The sequence below is a fragment of the Apodemus sylvaticus genome, chromosome 12 (assembly GCF_947179515.1).
Source record: "Apodemus sylvaticus chromosome 12, mApoSyl1.1, whole genome shotgun sequence".
NCBI lineage: Eukaryota > Metazoa > Chordata > Mammalia > Rodentia > Muridae > Apodemus > Apodemus sylvaticus.
In genome coordinates, this window is record NC_067483.1 from 37380796 (window position 1) to 37399853 (window position 19058).

Sequence of the window (19058 nt, forward strand, 5' to 3'; positions counted from 1 at the left end):
GCAAAATAAGACCAAATGCTAAGGGGACATTCTGTCCCATATCCTGAAGCTGCAACAATGGAGGATCTACGTGTGACGGTGTCTCCCGGAGTACACGGGAGAACAAGTGGAGCCAGCCAGGAAAGCAAGGATCTGTGGGAGTCACGTGTTCTGGCTGGCTACCTTGACTATGGGACAACGGCCCTTTAAGAGCCAGGTGCGGGTCAAGCCCAGAGCTCAGTTTCAGTTTTAACAGCAGTCACCAGTGCCTTCCTGGAAGCTTCTAGAAGGGCAGGGGCACACACTGGCTGGCAGGCTGTACCCGAAACTGGATCACCTGGAGAGAAGGAAGTAGCTAAAAGTAAGTGTGCTGCCTGGGATCCAGGGATAGGATGCTCCTTGGGATCTTAGCTCCGATGATCCACCTCTCTCCCAGGTATCAGTCTCACAGAGAGGGTGAGGAGGACAGGGCAGGCTGTGTGACTGTATGTCACAGGGAGTGCAGGGGCATATCCCAGTGGTCCAAGGGAAGGCATGCCAACATTCCCTTTACCCTTAGACCCAAATTCCCTCACCCTCCTACAGTTACTAACTTACACAGAGCCTGATCTTTCCGAGCCCCAGGCTTTAAAATGGGGTTTTAAAAATAACAGTTGCCACTGCTGGACAGAGTGTGTTCAAATGAGAAAGTGTAGCAATATAGTAATGATTTGGGGGCATCTTAATTTAGTTCAACTCCTCAAGAATTAACTGAGCAGCGGGCAGATCTGGCTGAATGCAGATCATACAACAAAGCACCTAGCCTTGGCTACCTTTCAAAGGAGACCACATTCAATTCTTGCTTTTGGGGCTTCTCCGAGGCTCTCAAACCATTTCTAATGACCATCCAGACTTACCTCCACGCATTCGTGCCACTAAAATCAAGTATGCATTATGGTGTCTCCCTGCCCTCCTTTAAACGGAGAACAATGTCCTTGCAGAGTAATAGAATGAGTGCAGAGCTACCTTCTAACTACAGACAGCAGCCCTGTGCCTGATGAACCTCCTAACACAACCAAGCCACCACCAGTCTCAGCCCTTGCGTCCTCGTCCACCCTGACAATATTCCTAAGCCAGTACCCAAGGACAGTGCCAGCCTAGCTTCATCCTCCGCACCATCCCTATGTGTGTAACTGTCCTATACTTGGGGGCAACTACACACACACACACACACACACACACACACACAACACACTTTGTAAGACACTTTTTATTAACCCTCTCCCTTGCTGCTAAGGGATTTAGAGCTTTCTTGAATATAAAGAGGGGTGTGCCAGCTTTGGGGATTTGGGGAGAAGACATCCATCTGGTAGAGGCTGAAAGCAGAGGCTTGGCTCTGAGCCATGTGTGGAACTTTCTATTCACGCTTCTGTCTGTCCTGGATGTGATGCTATAGCACAAAGAACTGAACCAGGAGTCAGGAGAACACCTAGCTCTGTGACTAACGCCTGCTTCTTAGCACACCTCTGGGTCTGTGAGGTTCATTCACAAGACACCCAATCACTTCAACTTTAATTCAGTAAATCCACTTCCCCTGGGAATTCATGGCTTCATCTCGGTCCTCCCCTCAAACACCAAGGAGCTGGGAAAGGCAGATATCGTAAGTTCATCTTACAGCTGAGGCAACTAAATCTTCACGAGTTAATGTGAATGATGTTAAGTCACCCAGGAGGTCTAAACAATACCTTGATACATCCTTTCTGATATCACCTATCAAAGACACTTTGATATCACCTATCAAAACAAAGCCCTTAAGTTAAAAAATACATGCAACTGGAACACATTTATAATCCTAATCCTTGTGGGGCTAAGGGGGGAGGTTGGGAGGATTGTGAGTTAGAAGTCAGCTACACAGAAAGACTCTGTCTCTAAATTAATTAATTAGTTAATTAATCAATTACAGGCTGAGTATTCTTGAATCTGTAATTCTAAAATCTGTAATGCCAATACCACACAAGCAGAAAATTCCACACTAGACACCAGATACTGGCATCAATCTAAAACATAGTCACATTAAAAATATATAAAATTTCCTTCAGATATGTTTAGACTTGGCTACTATTCCCAAGATATCTTATCACATAGCTAAAAATAATCCAAAGATTAAAATGGAGACCACTTCTTATCTAAGCATTTTAGACAAGGGATGCTCAACCTATACAATCTACACACTGGGTTCAGCAGAAAACATGACTCTGGGCACACTAAAGCTAGGGTCCCAGAACCGCTGGCACTGACATAGCATAGCAGGAGTGACAGAGCTTTGGCATCGATGCCCCAAACTCAGGAAACAAAGGTGACACTCCCCATCCATGCCCAGTGTTAAATAAATAACACCTAGAGTTTTCTGGAAAAAAGACCTCCTGGCACCAACTCCAGGTCCGGAGACTCTTCAAGAGAATTGCCTTTCCCGTGAAAGGTGGAGAGGAGAGAACAAGTTTACTCTCTTGTCTAAAGCTGGCCTGCCTGCTCCTGCCTCTTCCACTGGTTCCTCTAGCACCTGGGCCCCTCCAGTGCATCAGAGTCACTAAGCTCCTATACTCTTTTGTAATATTTATTTTTATTATTTTAGCATGTATGTGTGTGGGGTGTGTGTGTGATGTATATATGTATGTGCGTGTGTGTGGTACATACATGTGTGTACATGTGTGTGTTATACACATGTATGTGGTGTGTACATGTGTATATGTGGCATATACATGTATGTGCTAAATACATGTGTGCGGTTTATATATGTGTGTGGTATATACATGTACCTTTGTGTGGTGTATACATGTGTGTGCATGTGGTTCAAGTACACAGCCTGTGCCAAAGATCTCCACTGAGTATGTTCCTCTGTTGTTCTCACTTGGGCTCTTACCTTAGGCAAATGTCTTGCCTGTCTATGCTTTAGATCCTGTTTTCTGGGGTAGCTGTGCAGATTAAAAATTAGCATCAGTAAACTTCTTGGAAAGAATTCTCATGTTCTCATCTAACTCTCAGAATGCAATGCTCACCTCCAGAGTCCCAGTGATTGATCTAAATATAAATAGCTCTCTCTGAGTTGTGATAGGATGCCCAGCTCAGAGTCTGCTAGTCCCTCTTCACTCTTTGACCAAAAGAAAGAGAAGACCTCATTGATTTCAGAAGGGAGGTGAGGATGAATTAACACTTTCAATCCCATCACTCTAAGGACTTTGTTATTTGATCTGTAGAACAACCCTCTATGATGGTTAGTGTCTTAGTCAGGGTTTCTAATCCTGCACAAACATCATGACCAAGAAGCAAGTTGGGGAGGAAAGGGTTTATTCAGCTTACACTGTGGAAACATTGCTGTTGATCACCAAAGGAAGTCAGGACTGGAACTCATGCAGGTCAGGAAGCAGGAGCTGATGCAGAGGCCATGAAGGGATGTTTCTTACATCCCTTGCTGTTCCCTTGAAGCCCCTGGAGCTTTGGGAACTGCATCTTTTCTTCTCCTGGGACACGAAGACTGGAGTTTGTTTCAGAGATACAAGAATAGTTTACTAGCCAAGCTAGTAAGGCCTAGGTGTCCCATCCTCTGAAGAGGAACAGCAGAGATTAGATATTCATGGATATTTTAAAACTTTAATTTGACTTCTGTTATGAATCGTAAATGTCAGTATCTGATATGCCAGATATCTGATATGTGACTCCTGTGAAAAGGGTTTTTTGACTTCCAAAGAGGTCACAACTCACAGGTCGGGAGCCACTGCTCTAGAGGAACCAAACTGTTTGTACATATCAGAACCCTTCCTCAGCACAGAAACTGGGCCCTTTTGCTGCTGTGAAACACTTCAAGGGAGAGAGAAGTCGTTTATTGACAGGAAAACGTGGCTCCCAAGCGGAGATGAAGAGTCAGGACAACCTTACCTTTCTTAAGCTATTTCTCTGCCCTGCTTCTAACCCCATAGAACTGATCTCTGGGCTCACGCAAGAAGTAATAATAGACTCAAGGTCCAGCTCCAGTTCTGATGTAGGTCTTGGGGTCAAGAATCCCTGGCCTTTAGATCTCCCATTTGCACCGATAGGATAATAGGATTTATCCCCCGGGATCTGTGGCAATGCATTAAATCATATATGAGAATATTTTATCAAAGCGTCTGGGGTGGAGGTGGGGCAAGTAAGTGCTTTTCTCTTTCTTTCCTTTCTTAAATTCATCTCTAATCACCCTGTTCTTGGGACCTCCCTGAGCTCTGGATGGTCTGGGCTTTTGGAAGAGTCTGACTGAGGTGAAAATGACTTGAACATTGGGGACTTTTTAGCTGCTACCAGAGAACCTGCTCCTAATTTTAGCTCTAATTTTAGAAGAAAAAAAAAAGAGTTCACATTTTTAAAAAATGTCTCCTGCCCACAATGGACCCCCGGAGTAGACTCTTGTCTTTCTTGCCAAAGTGACCCTCCCCAAGGATTTTTCCTTCCAAATATATATACACACAATGCTCTCACACCTGACTTCAAGCTACACACAAAGTTAAAGGTATACATCTATCTCCCTACGTCCAAGCTGACCAACCTAGCCATCTAAATGTATCACAAAATGATTATAAGCCCAGGCTGGAAAGTCAGGTCCCCACCAGGGAAAGCCTGGAACCTGGTTCTCTACAAAAAAAAAAAAAAAAAAAAAAAAGGAAAATCAATTTACACCCCCACTCCCCATCCCCCACCCCCCATCCCCCACCCCCACCCCCGAGCTGGGCATAAGAAGTAAGCAGGCCCTGCCTCAGGACTATTAGAGCTTGCTTTTCTAGTCAAGGACAAGACTGAGAAGAAGGGATAGGCACCACTAGTTTGGGCTCTTAAAAACTGAAAATATTTGGCCTTCCCATCTGTGACTGCACCCAAGACCAACACAAGGGCAGGTCCTTCGGACTTGGTGCCACAGGTCCCAACTGTTACACCACCCATCCCAACTGTTATGGAACAGATTGGCCTCACAGCTGCTACTGCCTGGAAGCTTCTGGCCACTCAGATGACTCCAAGCACCTGATCACATCCAAATTAAGCTCAGTTTGGCTAAGGCTTTAGGAGTTTATTATTGACTTGGTAAGAAAGCATGGGCCATTAACCCCAGTAAAAAAGCCTTTAGTTGCCATCTGACACCCATGTCTGTCCCCAACTCTGCCCCCACTCTTCCAAAGAACTAGAGGAACAGAAAACCTTTATCTCTACAAGGAAATAAAAGGGTTTCTTGCAGGGAAATTCCCTTGAGGAAAGAAATAACTAAGATAAACAACTCTATTGCCCTTGGCTCAACTAGTAAAGGAAGTCTCTGGGAACCAGTAGTCAGGGACAAGCAAGGAAGAGATAATACCGAGGTGCCTCCTGCTTACAACTTCCTTATCTTTATAAGCTTTCGTTATTGTCTATTATCACTGTTTTTTAAATCTTTTAAAAGCCCCATCAACTCATTCCAAAGTTTAAAGTCAGGCAAGGTCCTCAAAGTCTGTTGGAAAGTGGGGAGTCCCCTCTCCTCTCTTCCTCTAAGCCCTAGAGTCTAGGGTATAATTTGGGTCCTTGAGGTAATACAACCTTGCATGGGCCCAAGCCTCAGACTTTTCTAGCCCTGGGTATAAAGTCCACATGGGCTGCTTGCATTCTCCATCTTTTTCTGACAGAACTCACCAGGCAGGAAAGATGATAACATCTACATTTTGTCTCTGACCCCATAATAGAATCATTAGAAACCTTGGGCATAACTCGTAATCTCAAGCTCTTAATTTTCTTGTGATTATAGCTCTGTTTGTCTTATTTCAAGGGTTACTTGTAAAACTCAAACAAATAAATTCTGGGCTAGAGGAAACTCTGACTCCCCAAACTCCAAAAGGTAGTCCAAATATCCAGAAATGAGCTCAACCTGAATTATAGGAGGATTTCTGGTGGTTAGACAAAAGTTCCTCAGGAACTTGTAAAGCTGGTTTCACATCTATCAAAAGGAATAATTTCCCTTACCTCTGGCAGAAGGAACATATGGCTACCCATGGTGCCTGCTAATACATCAAAGTTCTGCTGGCTTCCAGGATCCTCCAGTATCAAAAGGACCTGTTATATGGGCTTCCTTCTCCCAGTTGCTCTTTCTCCTTATAACCCTGCTATTCTTGCTATGTTTTTATTTCTCTTTATCTCTCTCTATCTGTCTCTCTGTGTCTCTTCCTCTGTCTCCCTGTCTCTGTCTCTCTCTGTTTCTGTCTCCATCTGTCTCTGTCTCTGTCTGTCTCTGTCTCTGTCTGTCTCTGTCTCTCCATACCTCTCTCTCTCTCTCTCTCTCTCCCTCTCCTTCTCCCTCTCTCTCTTTCTCTCCCTCTCCCTCTCTCTCTTTTTCTCTCCCTCTTCCTCTCCTACAACAAAAACCTTCCTCTTAACCACTCCATGGACTAATCATGTTGTTAATTTATAAAAATAATATCAAGCATGGTGTCTGACAAACACTAGGCATTCTAGCACCCAGTATAAGCGTACTATCAGAATCCTGAAGCAGAGGAGAGGCTGGGAGAATAGACAAGCCATACAAGTCAGGGCTCGGATGTCCCCAGCTCCACTTTGCCCATCCCCACTGTTAGCCCTTGTGTGACATTCACAAGCCTTTTATCCTTTTACAAACACCAGAATTGTTCAGCTGCTTCTTCCTGCCTCAGTTTCCGCATCACCCACTCAAAAATCATGTCAGCCTCCTCCACCTCCATGGGTCTAGGGAGGGGAACCACACAGAAATACCTAATACTGAGTCCCGCATGACAATAAAGAACACCGTCTTCCGTATCCCTAGCCCAAAGGAATGTGCAGCTTAGGTAAGAAGACAAAGGTACTTGCTACTATTGAAGAGACATTAAGAATGTGTATTGGTTAAAAGGAAGGTTTTTATTGTAGACCATCGAGAGAAAGAGAGAAGAGGAGGGGAGAACTGGGAGTCCTTAGCACTGAGGAAGAACAATCCATGCATCATTCCTTAACTCAACAGGATTTACAACAGTTTCTGGATATGGATAGCAAATAGGTGTTACAGAGGAACTTCATCTACTTTGGTTTTTGTCTTTCAGCGTCTCATACAAGAAGTTAACCTGAATGGCACCGCCCCCTTGGAAGCCACAAGCAATGAGGCTCTCCCTGTTCACACTCTTGGTAACCGTGTTTTCAGGTAGGTTTGAGGGGCCCAACTTCCCAGCTCAAACTCTGTCTCCCAGACTTCTTGTTTCTAGGATCCCAACTTCATGGAGACATTCACGTCTGAGTTACCCCCAGCAACATCTCTTACAAGATGTGTGTCCCTTTAAGACACAGTCACACAGGGGCAATGCAGAAAAGGCATGTCTAAAAATCAGTCAATAAGCACTGGTAATCAGAAACAGAGATGAAGATTCCTAATTTTAAGACCAGGAGTCTGGTAAAGGGTCTTCTCTAGAGATAAAAAAATAAAAATTAAAAAAAAAAAAAACCTTGATCTCAAACCAAATGTCTTTTCTGAATTGAGTCATTTGGGGAAAATTAACTAAATTAACTAATTTTCCAGGTCCTTAATGTTCTCAGTGTAAAAAAGGAAATCCTCTACATAGGGAAATTATAAAGCAAATACAAAATATTCCACAAAAATAAGATCAAGATACCACTAGTTTGTCACTAATAAGTGACAAGTGACAATAATTATTTTTTGTCTTTAAAAAGATTATTGTTTATGAGTTACTATTGTGGAATTTGACACCATAGGAAAACACTATACACTCAATTCAGATTATAATTAGCTAAATTTTTATTTTTTTTTCTAGCAGGGCAACGTCTCTAAGCCAAATCAGAAATATGCCACACCACTGGGATGGGGGAAAGGTTTTTAAAGGCAAACACTTCGATTACTCACTTGTGTGAAATGTACAGCTATGTCAAGAATTGCTCCTCTCCCCCAGTTACATAAAATCTGCTTCACTCCCCACTACCATGGCTACACAAGAAACCGGTCCCTCTGCCTACAGCGATAAACAAGTTTACAGAAACCAGATCAAGCTGTTAATCATTTCACAAAAGTTACACAGTTTAGGGGAGGCGACGAGGGGTTGGATCTTTTAGGAATTTAGGTCAGAAGTCAATGGCTCCTAAAATGGGTGCCTGTCACAAAATGGAGTTTCGTTAGCCGCCATATTCCCCATTTCCGCTAACGCTCAGGTCGATACTGAACCTGTAGGACTAACGTTTTAACAGATTGATTATCTTTTATTTTTCTTTTTTTAATGTATGTTGGCAACCATTTTAAAATTAATTCAAAGGCTGATCATAACACCAAGGGATAGCAAAACAATAGGTTCAGCAAAGGCAGTCGAAGTAAGCCACTTGGACCAAGAGAAACCAGATTGCGACCAATCAGAGGCCTGGCACACTCCCTTGCTCTTGTATCTAAGTGTTTCTGGACCATGCTTAATCTTTCTAGGATAACTCCTGAGTCACCTAAGGCAGGGCAAAGGCTCCCTCCTTAGAGAATAGCAAGTCTCATCCTCAACTGTTCTATAAAACCATTCCTGCTAGGGAATCTACTTGTTTTTCTAGTTGTCCTATAGAATCTTTGAGGTGTTGTATGTCCTGGTCTGCTTGATTATTTAGAATTTTGAAGTGATGGACTTGGATAATTAAAGCTGTCATTCCAAAGGCAGCCAGGTCTGTGATCCCTGCAGTTGTGAGGAGGGGTATAACTATAGCTTCTTCTAACTAGGCACTGGCCCTCACAGTGGGAGTGTCCCTTATATACAGGCTATTGTTTTCTGCTCTCCTCTACAGTATATGCATCTTGGGGAAGGATATAGGTTAGAATACAGAGATGTCCTTCCCATGGTCAAAATGCTAGATATCCAGCGGTTGGGTTATACCTCCAATGAGGCCAAATGTGTAGGCCCACCATGTTCTCTAAAGGAGAGCCTTAACCCAGGCATGTCAACATCTGTCCCATAAGGCTCTCAGTTCTGCCTTTTGGACTAATATCCCTTGAGGCAGAGGTTGTCCCCAGATCACCTCTGTGTCACCAAACCCCCTCCTGCATACCGGAACCCATCCTGTACATAACTGCTTCCATAGGTGAATAAGGTTGCATCTGCCTTCCCAAGGGGCTTGTCTCAGAGGTCCAATGGTTGCTATTGCATGTGATCGATGACCTGGGCACAGGAATGGACTGGCTCTTCTTCAGGGTCAAGCAGGAGGGAAGCTGGGTTTAACCCTGCAGAAGGTGAGAATCTGATCCTGGGTGTAGCTAAGGGAAGAGCCTGATGAAGCACCAGTGAGACGTGCTCAGAGGCTCCTCCAAGGACCATCTCAGTGAAGTGGGAAGTGGTGACAACCAACTCCTTCCCCTTCCATGGTTAGTTTATCAACGGTTTCCTTTAACAATGGCTTTTAACAATAGTGCTGTGGCAGCAACAGCCTGGATGCAAGTTGGCCATTCTGCTACAATGGGATCTAGACATTTAGACGAATAGGACACAGGCCTTTTCTGGGGCCACTCCATGTTATTCATCCACGAACAACTGGAAGGGTTTATCCATGTCAGGTGGCCCAAGCACTGGGGCTCACATCAAGGATTCCTTGATCTTTTGGAATGCCTCCTCTTCTTTGCCCTCCTAACTCGGGGGTGTCATTTCCACCCAGATCCTTGTATAATGGTTTTGCTATTTCCACAAAGCTGGGCGCCCACAATCTGCAGTATCCAAATGTACCCAAGAATTCTCACACCTGCCTTTCAGCCCGTGGCTCAGGGATATCCAGAACAGCTTGAGGACAGGATCCTCTTGTTGCTGCCCTCAGTGAGTTCCCCAGATAAGTTACCTCATTAGAGCACACTCAGGCCTTCTTAGCAGACACATAGTCGCCTAGCTTTTGAAGCCTTTCAAGTAGTTCCTCTGGGGCTTTTTCCCCACTCCTCCTCTCTCAGGGTATGTGTAGTGATAAGGAAATTACCCACATACCTCAAGAGGGCGACATTCAAGTACTCTTGGAGGTACTCAGCAGATCTGCACTGAGAACTTCTTCAAAGTAGGGGAGTTCTTAAACCCTTGTGGGTAGTCAAGTCCAGATTAATTGGCCACTGAACCCCGACTCAGAGTCTGTCCATTCAAAGGCAAATATTGGTTGGCTCACAGGTGCCAGAGGCAGAGAGAAAACCGCATCCTTCAAGTCTAAGATGGCGTATGCAGTCTTTCCTTGATCTAATAGGCTGAGGAAAGCCTAAGAATTCGGTCCTGTCTGAGGCTAATTTCCACTCTTTCATTTACTTCCCTTAAGATCTGAAAGGATGGCAGTCTCTGGCGCCTGCCTTCATGACAAGGAGCAGAGGCATGTTCCAAGGGGAATGGCAGGGAACCAAAATTCTTGCATCTCTAAGGCAGTTGGTGAGCTTTCTAAGGCCTGCTTTAGCGTCTCTTGAGATAGGCTACTGCTTTACCCTTACGGGCGAGGCTGAGGGTGAGAGCTGAACACAGCTGGTGACCAGAGTGAGGCCAGTCCAGGGGAGTTGGTTTCTGCCCGCACTCCAGGGAACATTAGCGATGTCAGGAAGGGGTCGCCTGCTCCCAGTTCCTCATTGCTCTTTTCTATCATTTTATATTCTTCTGATAAAGAGCAACTCACCAAGATCACTGGGTATGGACTGAACATAATGACTTATTTCTCACTGAACATGATGCTGGCACCAAGTTTTCTCATCAGGTCTCTACCAACCAGACTGCTCAGAACAGTACCTCCTCCAAGGTCCACTTCTTAGGTGATGGTCCAAGCATCGGTTCCAGTCCCTGTGACCCACTAGCACTGAGCAAGCTGTACCCATGGATCCAGGACTCTGCCCCTACTTTTCCTGTGACCACGGGCTCCTGGGGGTTCATTGGTATAGAGCCTCAGCCCTGTCAATATGATCCTGCCATATTGAGCGTTTGCCCCCTCTTTCCTGCCTGCAGTTAGGGCATTTTTTCCACTGTCCATCATTTTTTTAATAGGTGTATTGGGCCCTCTCCAATTTGGATCAAGGCTGCTTTGGTCATCTAGGACAGGCCACCATTTTGATTTTATCAGGCACTTCTCTGAACATAGCCACCACGATTCTGACACATCTTCTGCCTTCTCTCCTGGAGCTCTACTTCTGAAAAAAAGTAGAAAAAAAAAAGCTTCTGAGAGATTTCTAACGATGACCTATTCATTCCCTCAAGATGTTCTACACTTGACCTTAGCCGAAAGGCCGAGAAGCGATGCCTCAAGATGTTCTAATTTCTGTAACTTCCTGTGAATATCTGGGGGCCAACAAGTGAGAAAAGCAGCATTAATACCCTGCTGGTTTCCTGGGGACATACAGATCTATGGAGGTAAACCTCTGGTAAGCCTCCTGGAGGTGTTCCAGGAGCCCAGCAGGAGAATCCTGATTTCCCTGAAGCCCTGAGATACAGGGGCCAGTACAGAGAGTTCAGGTATTTTACTTAGGTTTTTACTCAGCCCTTGGCTTATTGACTGGAAACTGAAACAGAAGAACTTTGTTCAAGGGCAAAGCCTTTCAGCCATGGAGGGGCCTTCACGAAGAGGGTGAACCAGCAATCAACATAAGAACACCGGTTTGGCTAGCTAGGGTTCCCTATAACCACATGCCAGACTCTCTTGGAAATTTGGGGGTTAAAGGACCCTACATCTGCCCCTCCCACATAAAAGTAAGCCATTCTAGTTCACAGAGAGTTCGCATAGCTTTCTAGATGACATCTTAACTCCGTAGTCTGTCTCTCGGAGCTCCTGGAAGTGCCGCAGCACGCAGCTCATCGGAGACTTGTCTGCTTCCCCTTTCTATAACAAAACCCTTAAGAACACCAGAAAACACAAATCCACCAAATACAAACAATAGAAAAAGAAAAAATTCACGTGGTCAGGGGAGTCAGACATACATTGAACACCTTCACTTACATGCCAAAACAACACAAAACAAACATAAAACAGCCAGGGCTACAGGAGGACATCTTCTCTATCCCTGGAGAGTGGATGTACAATCACATTCAGTCTCCTCTGGGTCTCCCCAGATGTCAAGACTTCCCAGAACAACTCGCTCATCAGTATTGTCTTGAGCACACATCAGCCAACAAGCCTTGCTTCCACTTTGTTTCAACTTGCAAATTTTCAGTGGTCACAGTCTAGGGAACTCCAGAGCCTCCAAGTCCACAAAAGTTCTTGCCCTCATCAGAACTGTGGTACTTCCCTGTCTAGGGCCTGCACATGACTCCTTAATTTGTGGCAGCCATGGTCTCAGGTGCCCCCCCCCAAGTTTCTAAATCTGCTTCAGACTTGCCCCTGCTTGAGTCTATCCTAGATCCCTGGCCCTGAGTCTAGGGTCTCCCAGGACCTCTCTGGGGGCATCTGAAAATCTTGTGGAGTTTGGGGCCCCTAAGGAAAGACCACAGACTCAACTACAGATGATAAGTAGCCAAATTTATTATTTCTGCCAGCAGGGTAGCCTCACCTGAGCAGATGGAGGAAAGGGTTTTAAAGGTGAACACATTAATTACTCCACTTCTGCAGAATTTATAGCCAAATGAGAAACTGCCGTTTTTCCTGCCCACAGTGATAAGCGTGTTTACAGAAGCCAGAGCAAGCTGTTAATCATTTCAGAACAGTTGTACAATTTAGGGGAGGAGGTTAGAGCCTTTCGAACTTAGGTCAGAGGCCAACAGCTACTAAAGTGGACGCCCTGTGCAAAATGGAATTTACTTGCTTATCACGTTACAATTAAAATTGAACCCAATTATCTTTTTTTTATTCGATATAATTTATTTACATTTCAAATGATTTCCCCTTTTCTAGCCCCCCTCCCCTAAAGTCCCGTAAGCCCCCTTCTCTTCCCCTGTCCTCCCTCCCACCCCTTCCCAGTTCCCCGTTCTGGTTTTGCCAAATACTGTTTCGCTAAGTCTTTCCAGAACCAGGGACCACTCCTGCTTTCTTCTTGTATCTCATTTGATGTGTGGATTATGTTTTGGGTATTCCAGTTTTCTAGGTTAATAACCACTTATTAGTGAGTGCATACCATGATTCACCTTTTGAGTCTGGGTTACCTCACTTAGTATGATGTTCTCTAGCTCCATCCATTTGCCTAAGAACTTCATGAATTCATTGTTTCTAATGGCTGAATAGTACTCCATTGTGTAGATATACCACATTTTTTGCATCCACTCTTCTGTTGAGGGATACCTGGGTTCTTTCCAGCATCTGGCAATTATAAATAGGGCTGCTATGAACATAGTAGAGCATGTATCCTTATTACATGGTGGGGAATCCTCTGGGTATATGCCCAGGAGTGGTATAGCAGGATCTTCTGGAAGTGAGGTGCCCAGTTTTCGGAGGAACCGCCAGACTGCTTTCCAGAGTGGTTGTACCCATTTGCAACCCCACCAGCAGTGGAGGAGTGTTCCTCTTTCTCCGCACCCTCTCCAACACCTGCTGTCTCCTGAATTTTTAATCTTAGCCATTCTGACTGGTGTAAGATGAAATCTTAGGGTTGTTTTGATTTGCATTTCCCTAATGACTAATGAAGTTGAGCATTTTTTAAGATGCTTCTCCGCCATCCGAAGTTCTTCAGGTGAGAATTCTTTGTTCAACTCTGTACCCCATTTTTTAATAGGGTTGTTCGGTTTTCTGGAGTCTAACTTCTTGAGTTCTTTATATATATTGGATATTAGCCCTCTATCTGATGTAGGATTGGTGAAGATCTTTTCCCATTATCTTTAAGCAATTTAATACTGTGTTGTATGGTTGTGATATCGTGTAAGTAATTAGGGAATAAATTAGAAAATTTCATTCCTCAGCATGAGCTATATGGATCCTATCAGCCCTCTCAACCCCTATCAGATTTTAGAACTCTTGTCTTTTGCCTCCACAGGGGTCTCCACAAAAAGCCCCATATTTGGTCCCCAGGATGTGAGTAGTATAGAAGGTAACTCGGTTTCCATCACGTGCTACTACCCCGACACCTCTGTCAACCGGCACACCAGGAAATACTGGTGCCGACAAGGAGCCAGTGGCTCATGCACAACCCTCATCTCTTCCAATGGCTACCTCTCCAAGGAGTACGCAGACAGGGCCAGGCTCGTCAACTTCCCAGAGAACAGCACGTTTGTGATTAACATTGAACAACTCACCCAGGACGACACTGGGAGCTACAAGTGTGGTCTGGGTGCCAATAACCGAGGCCTGTCCTTTGACATCAGCCTGGAGGTCAGCCAGGGTAAGAACTCAAGCATCCGGGGCTTCTGGGCAAAACATATGAAATTAATTCAGGTACGGTGAGAGAGTTTTCTGAAGGGAGATGCCTCCGACAGAAGGGTTTCTTGACATGAAGTCTAAAGCCTGCTTCCTCCTGAGGCAAAGGCATTCCATAATAGACCATCAAGGTATATGAGGCAGATCTTGGGGAAATAGGTGACACTTTCCATGTCTTCCGGGTCTCTAACAAGCATCTTAGGCTTAAATTGGTGCCAGGAAGACATTTTGTGTTATATTTGAGAGCATTGAGACATGATATCTGTTAGGTCCAACAGAGGTCCAATGGAAACTCCTTTTCCTCAATTTCTAGATGACAGACAAAAGTGGGAATTCCTCAGGAACTTTTGAAGGCAGTTCCCCAATGGGGCCGTTTCCTTTACCACTGACAGAAGGGACAAATGGTGTCTATTAGCACACCAAATCATATTATGGCCCCCAGGCTCCTTTAGTGGTACAAGGACCTATTATACATTTCAAAACCCATGCTGACATCCTGGCCCTCCCCTCCCCTAAACTTCTCCAGCTCATGGGCCGCCCTCTCTCACAGCTACTCCTTTCTCCCAAAGCTACTCTTTTCTCTGCATGCCATGCTATTTTAGCTATACTCCCTGTTTTTGGTACATACTTTCTTTGCTCCACTCTGCACACTCGCATGCACGCACGCACGCACGCATGCACACACTCTGCTCTGCTCTGTTCCCACCTCTCTCCTAGTCTTCTAGCCATATTCAGTCTACTACTTTCTCTCCCTGCTCTGGATTCTTCCAGATGCCTATGGAAGAGTCTCTCATTCATGTCTACAATTAAAACCTTCCATTTCATCAACCTTGGAGCAGTCCTGTCATGGGTTTGTAGAACATCTATAACACCTAAAAAGGAAGAAAATATACCAATAGAGTTTTGGGCCACAGAGGGCTTCTCCATAAATGAGTTTTAGTGAGATCCATTCATTCATTAGAACTATCAGCATAAATTTGATTTTTTTTATTAAAGTCTAGGCCTGAAGTGGTTAGTTTCTAAACAACCCCACTGTAACTGAAAGAGAGGAAGACAAGGGCTTTCTGATAAGAGTTCACCACTGACAGAAGTTCTGATTGTACAGAAGTTAAAAGAAAAACCTCAAGAGGGTAAATACACAGGGCTATTTGTGATCGTAAGAGAACACGTGGCTTCATTTAACCAAGCTGGTTTTTAAAAATTAATTAATTTATTTTATGTGTATGAATATTTTGCATATATTTCTGTGTACTATATGAGTTCCTGGTGTCCTCAGAAGCCAGAAGAGCTTTCAGATCCTATGGCACTGGAGTTGCAGAAAGGTGTGAGCCCTGAGTTCGAGGCCAGCCTGGTCTACAGAGTGAGTTCCAGGACAGCCAAGGGCTACACAGAGAAACCCTGTCTCAAATTTAAAAAAAGAAAGAGAAAGAAAGAAAGAAAGAAGGAAGGAAGGAAGGAAGGAAGGAAGGAAGGAAGGAAGGAAGGAAGGAAAAAAGAAAGTTGTGAGCCGCCAAGTGAGTGCTGGGAATTGAATCCTGGTCCTCTCTGGAAGAGTACCCAGTGCTCTAAACTGTTGATCTATCTCTCCAGAGCCCCATTTACTGCCATTCTACATTCATAGCAACCTTCACCATGACCTCGCAAAGATATGATTTGATTTTGGGTTTCGTAAAGCTGGAGTGGTCAGAGAGAGATGAGATAGGACAAAATACCTGTGAACTCATGGGTGTGATGTAAACGGGGACCCAGAAAGGCCCATCTGCTCCGACTCTTGCTGGCTTCTCGGCTCTAGTATTTTTTGTTGGAGTGTGCGGCAGACTCAGCAGTGACAACCTTCACATACAGAATGGTAGGTCAGGAGGTTCTTTCTGGGCAGCTCTTACAGAAAAGAATGATAAGGTACTATTTCTATGGTGTGTGGGAAGCTTTAGGATAAAGGGGTCAGTCATGGTTTCTATGGTCTACCTTTGGGAAGAAGAATTCTGGGTTCTATGACTTGCTTTTGGCAAAAATGGAGTGGAAAAATAAGGGCAGGAGAAAATCAAAGTAAGACCTTTGCTTTGTAGGTATTTTCTTTGGTGTACCATTGTATAAGTTCCTATAGAAAATTTCTGACTGTTCTTCTAGGGAGGAGGGCATTCTAAGTCACTAGACGACCCAGAACCCTCACTGGGTGTAAGTAATGGTGTGATGTTACAAAAGAAAAATTATTATTTACTCCTGTCCTTCATTCCACAGTTCCTGAGTTCCCAAATGACACCCACGTCTACACAACAGACATAGGCAGAAATGTGACCATCAAATGCAATTTCAAAAGGGAGAATGCTCCTAACAAGAAATCCCTGTGTAAAAAGACAGGCCAGACCTGCGAACTTGTCATTGACTCTACTGAGAATGTGAACCCCAGCTATAAGGGCAGAGCAGACCTTTTTACAAAAGGCACCAGTCTAACAGAATTCTATGTCAACATCAGTCACCTAATGCACAGTGATGCTGGGCTGTACGTTTGCCAAGCTGGAGAAGGTTCTAGTGCTGATAAAGAGAATGTTGACCTCCAGGTGCTAGAGCCAGAGCCAGAGCTGCTTTATAAAGACCTGAGGTCCTCTGTGACTTTTGAATGTGACCTGGGCCGTGAGGTGGCAAAGGAAGCCAAATATCTGTGCCGGAAGAATAAGGAAACCTGTGATGTGATCATCAACACCCTGGAGAAGAGGGATCCAGCCTTTGAGGGCAGGGTCCTGCTGACCCCCAGGGATGACAATGGCCGCTTCAGTGTGTTGATCACAGGCCTCAGGAAGGAGGATGCAGGACACTACCAATGTGGAGCCACCAGTTCCGGCTTGCCTCAAGAAGGCTGGCCCATCCAGGCTTGGCAACTCTTTGTCAATGAAGGTGAGAACCTCCACAAGAGAAGCGAGGTGGGGTGGCATGGGATGGCAGTTGAGATGCTAGCTTCCCCCTCTGATGTACTCCTTGATGCTCGTGTCCATCAGCAGTACCTACTTGCTGGATAGTCATGAAAAGTGTAATTTGGTAGGCAGTTCAAGAGAGCTAGAAAATGTAGCGTCTGTCTGCCTTAGGCTAATTCCCAATTATTCTTCTGTGTTACCAAGGACCTATTGACTGACGGCTACCCTTGGATAATAAGAATAAGGAAAGTAGAGCCCCTTTGGGGGGGGCCTGACTAGTAGATGGGACTCAGTACCAGTGATAGGTCGATGTCCCCCTTCCCACCCCAACCAACTCCAGAGCAAGTTGTACCCCATTTCTCTCACACTCAGACGGAAGAACATTGGCACATCATGACCTTAAAAGCTTCTAGGAAGGCAATACACCAGCATCTAAAGATTCCACTCCCACAGCTCTTAGGGTTATTTGTTACACAGCACAATCTGGTTCAGAGGCTAGACCTCCACAAACCATCAGCAAGACGGGATTCAACTCCTGCTCCCTCTCACCCTAGAGCACAGCACACAGAATCCTCCTTGTAAGAAGCAGGAAGGCAGTATTTGAAGTTCAAAGTACCTGTTCTTATGAGTTTTCTTTGAGGGGACTATGTTCCTGACGCCGTTTTGTCTATTCTCAACTCTGGGTCTTCACTGCATCCCTGACATCTTCGGTCACCATGGGTTCCCTCTGGGTGTCTGCATTAGCCACTGTACTTGGGGTCTTTGATTTCTAAAATCATACCACAGTTCTAGTTCATATTTTAAAGTAGATCCATTTCAAATATATTTTCTTAATTTAGGTACAATACTTGGAGTAGTTTTTTGTTTTGTTTTTGGGTTTTTTTTTAAGAATAAGAAAGATATTAAATGCATATTTAGAGGGAGATTAAAAGATTAAAAAAAAAAGACATTAACAGAAAGGGGCCAATATTATCTCTTAAATGCCTTCCATTCCCTGCTGAGAATGAGGTGGGAAGAGAGGGATGAGAAACCCACTCTGGAGTCAATGGAGTCTGGTCTCCAGACTCTGCTTATAGAGATAAAATATTTTTTTTCATTTTCTCAGGAGGGGTTGGCGATTCATCTAAACTTTTTTTCTCCATAGTGGATGTCATAGGGAGAAAAGTTGCTTGGGGCACACAAAGCTAGTCGGGTAATTTGGTCCTTTCACACTTGCCCTGCCTGTACTTCCAGAGTCCACCATTCCCAACAGTCGCTCCATTGTGAAGGGAGTCACAGGAGGCTCTGTGGCCATCGTCTGTCCCTATAACCCCAAGGAAAGCAGCAGCCTCAAGTACTGGTGTCGCTGGGAAGGGGAAGGAAATGGACGCTGCCCGGTGCTTGTGGGGACCCAGGCCATCGTGCAAGAAGAGTACGAAGGCCGACTGGCACTGTTTGATGAGCCAGGCAGTGGCACCTACACTGTCATCCTCAACCAGCTCACCACACAGGATGCCGGCTTCTACTGGTGTCTTACCGATGGTGACTCTCGCTGGAGGACCACAATAGAACTCCAGGTTTCTGAAGGTGAGAGCTGACCTATGCCAGGTGGAGGGAGGAGGCTGAGGACCTTCCCAATAGCAGCAGCCGCATCCCCTAGGCATCTTTTCTGGTAAGCTATCTCCATCCATGCAGGTGTAGGAAAGACCTTCCTGGCCAGAGTCACATTTCCATACGTGTGACCAGTACCCCAAGTTCTTTCAATCCTCACGTGCCACACTTCCTGGTATCAGAAGGATTAGCCTCCTTTGCAGTCGATAGATATCTCCTGAAGTGGAATACTGGACGTGGCTCTTTGTACTAAGCCTAGAAAATACAATAAATAAGTAAGGTACAGGAGACAAG

The 19058-nt window shown here is 44.9% G+C and overlaps 1 protein-coding gene across 1 annotated transcript in view; it reads left to right on the forward strand.

Annotated features, from left to right (window-relative positions):
* The window catches only part of Pigr (polymeric immunoglobulin receptor), a 24026-nt gene continuing 4968 nt past the window's right edge, over nt 1–19058 (forward strand). Inside the window, exons 1-5 of the mRNA XM_052200917.1 lie at nt 1–340; nt 7056–7153; nt 13886–14230; nt 16504–17157; nt 18408–18740. Of these exons, the coding sequence (XP_052056877.1) occupies nt 7081–7153; nt 13886–14230; nt 16504–17157; nt 18408–18740 (1405 nt within the window). The 5' untranslated portion in view covers nt 1–340; nt 7056–7080. The remainder of the gene's footprint in view (nt 341–7055; nt 7154–13885; nt 14231–16503; nt 17158–18407; nt 18741–19058) is intronic.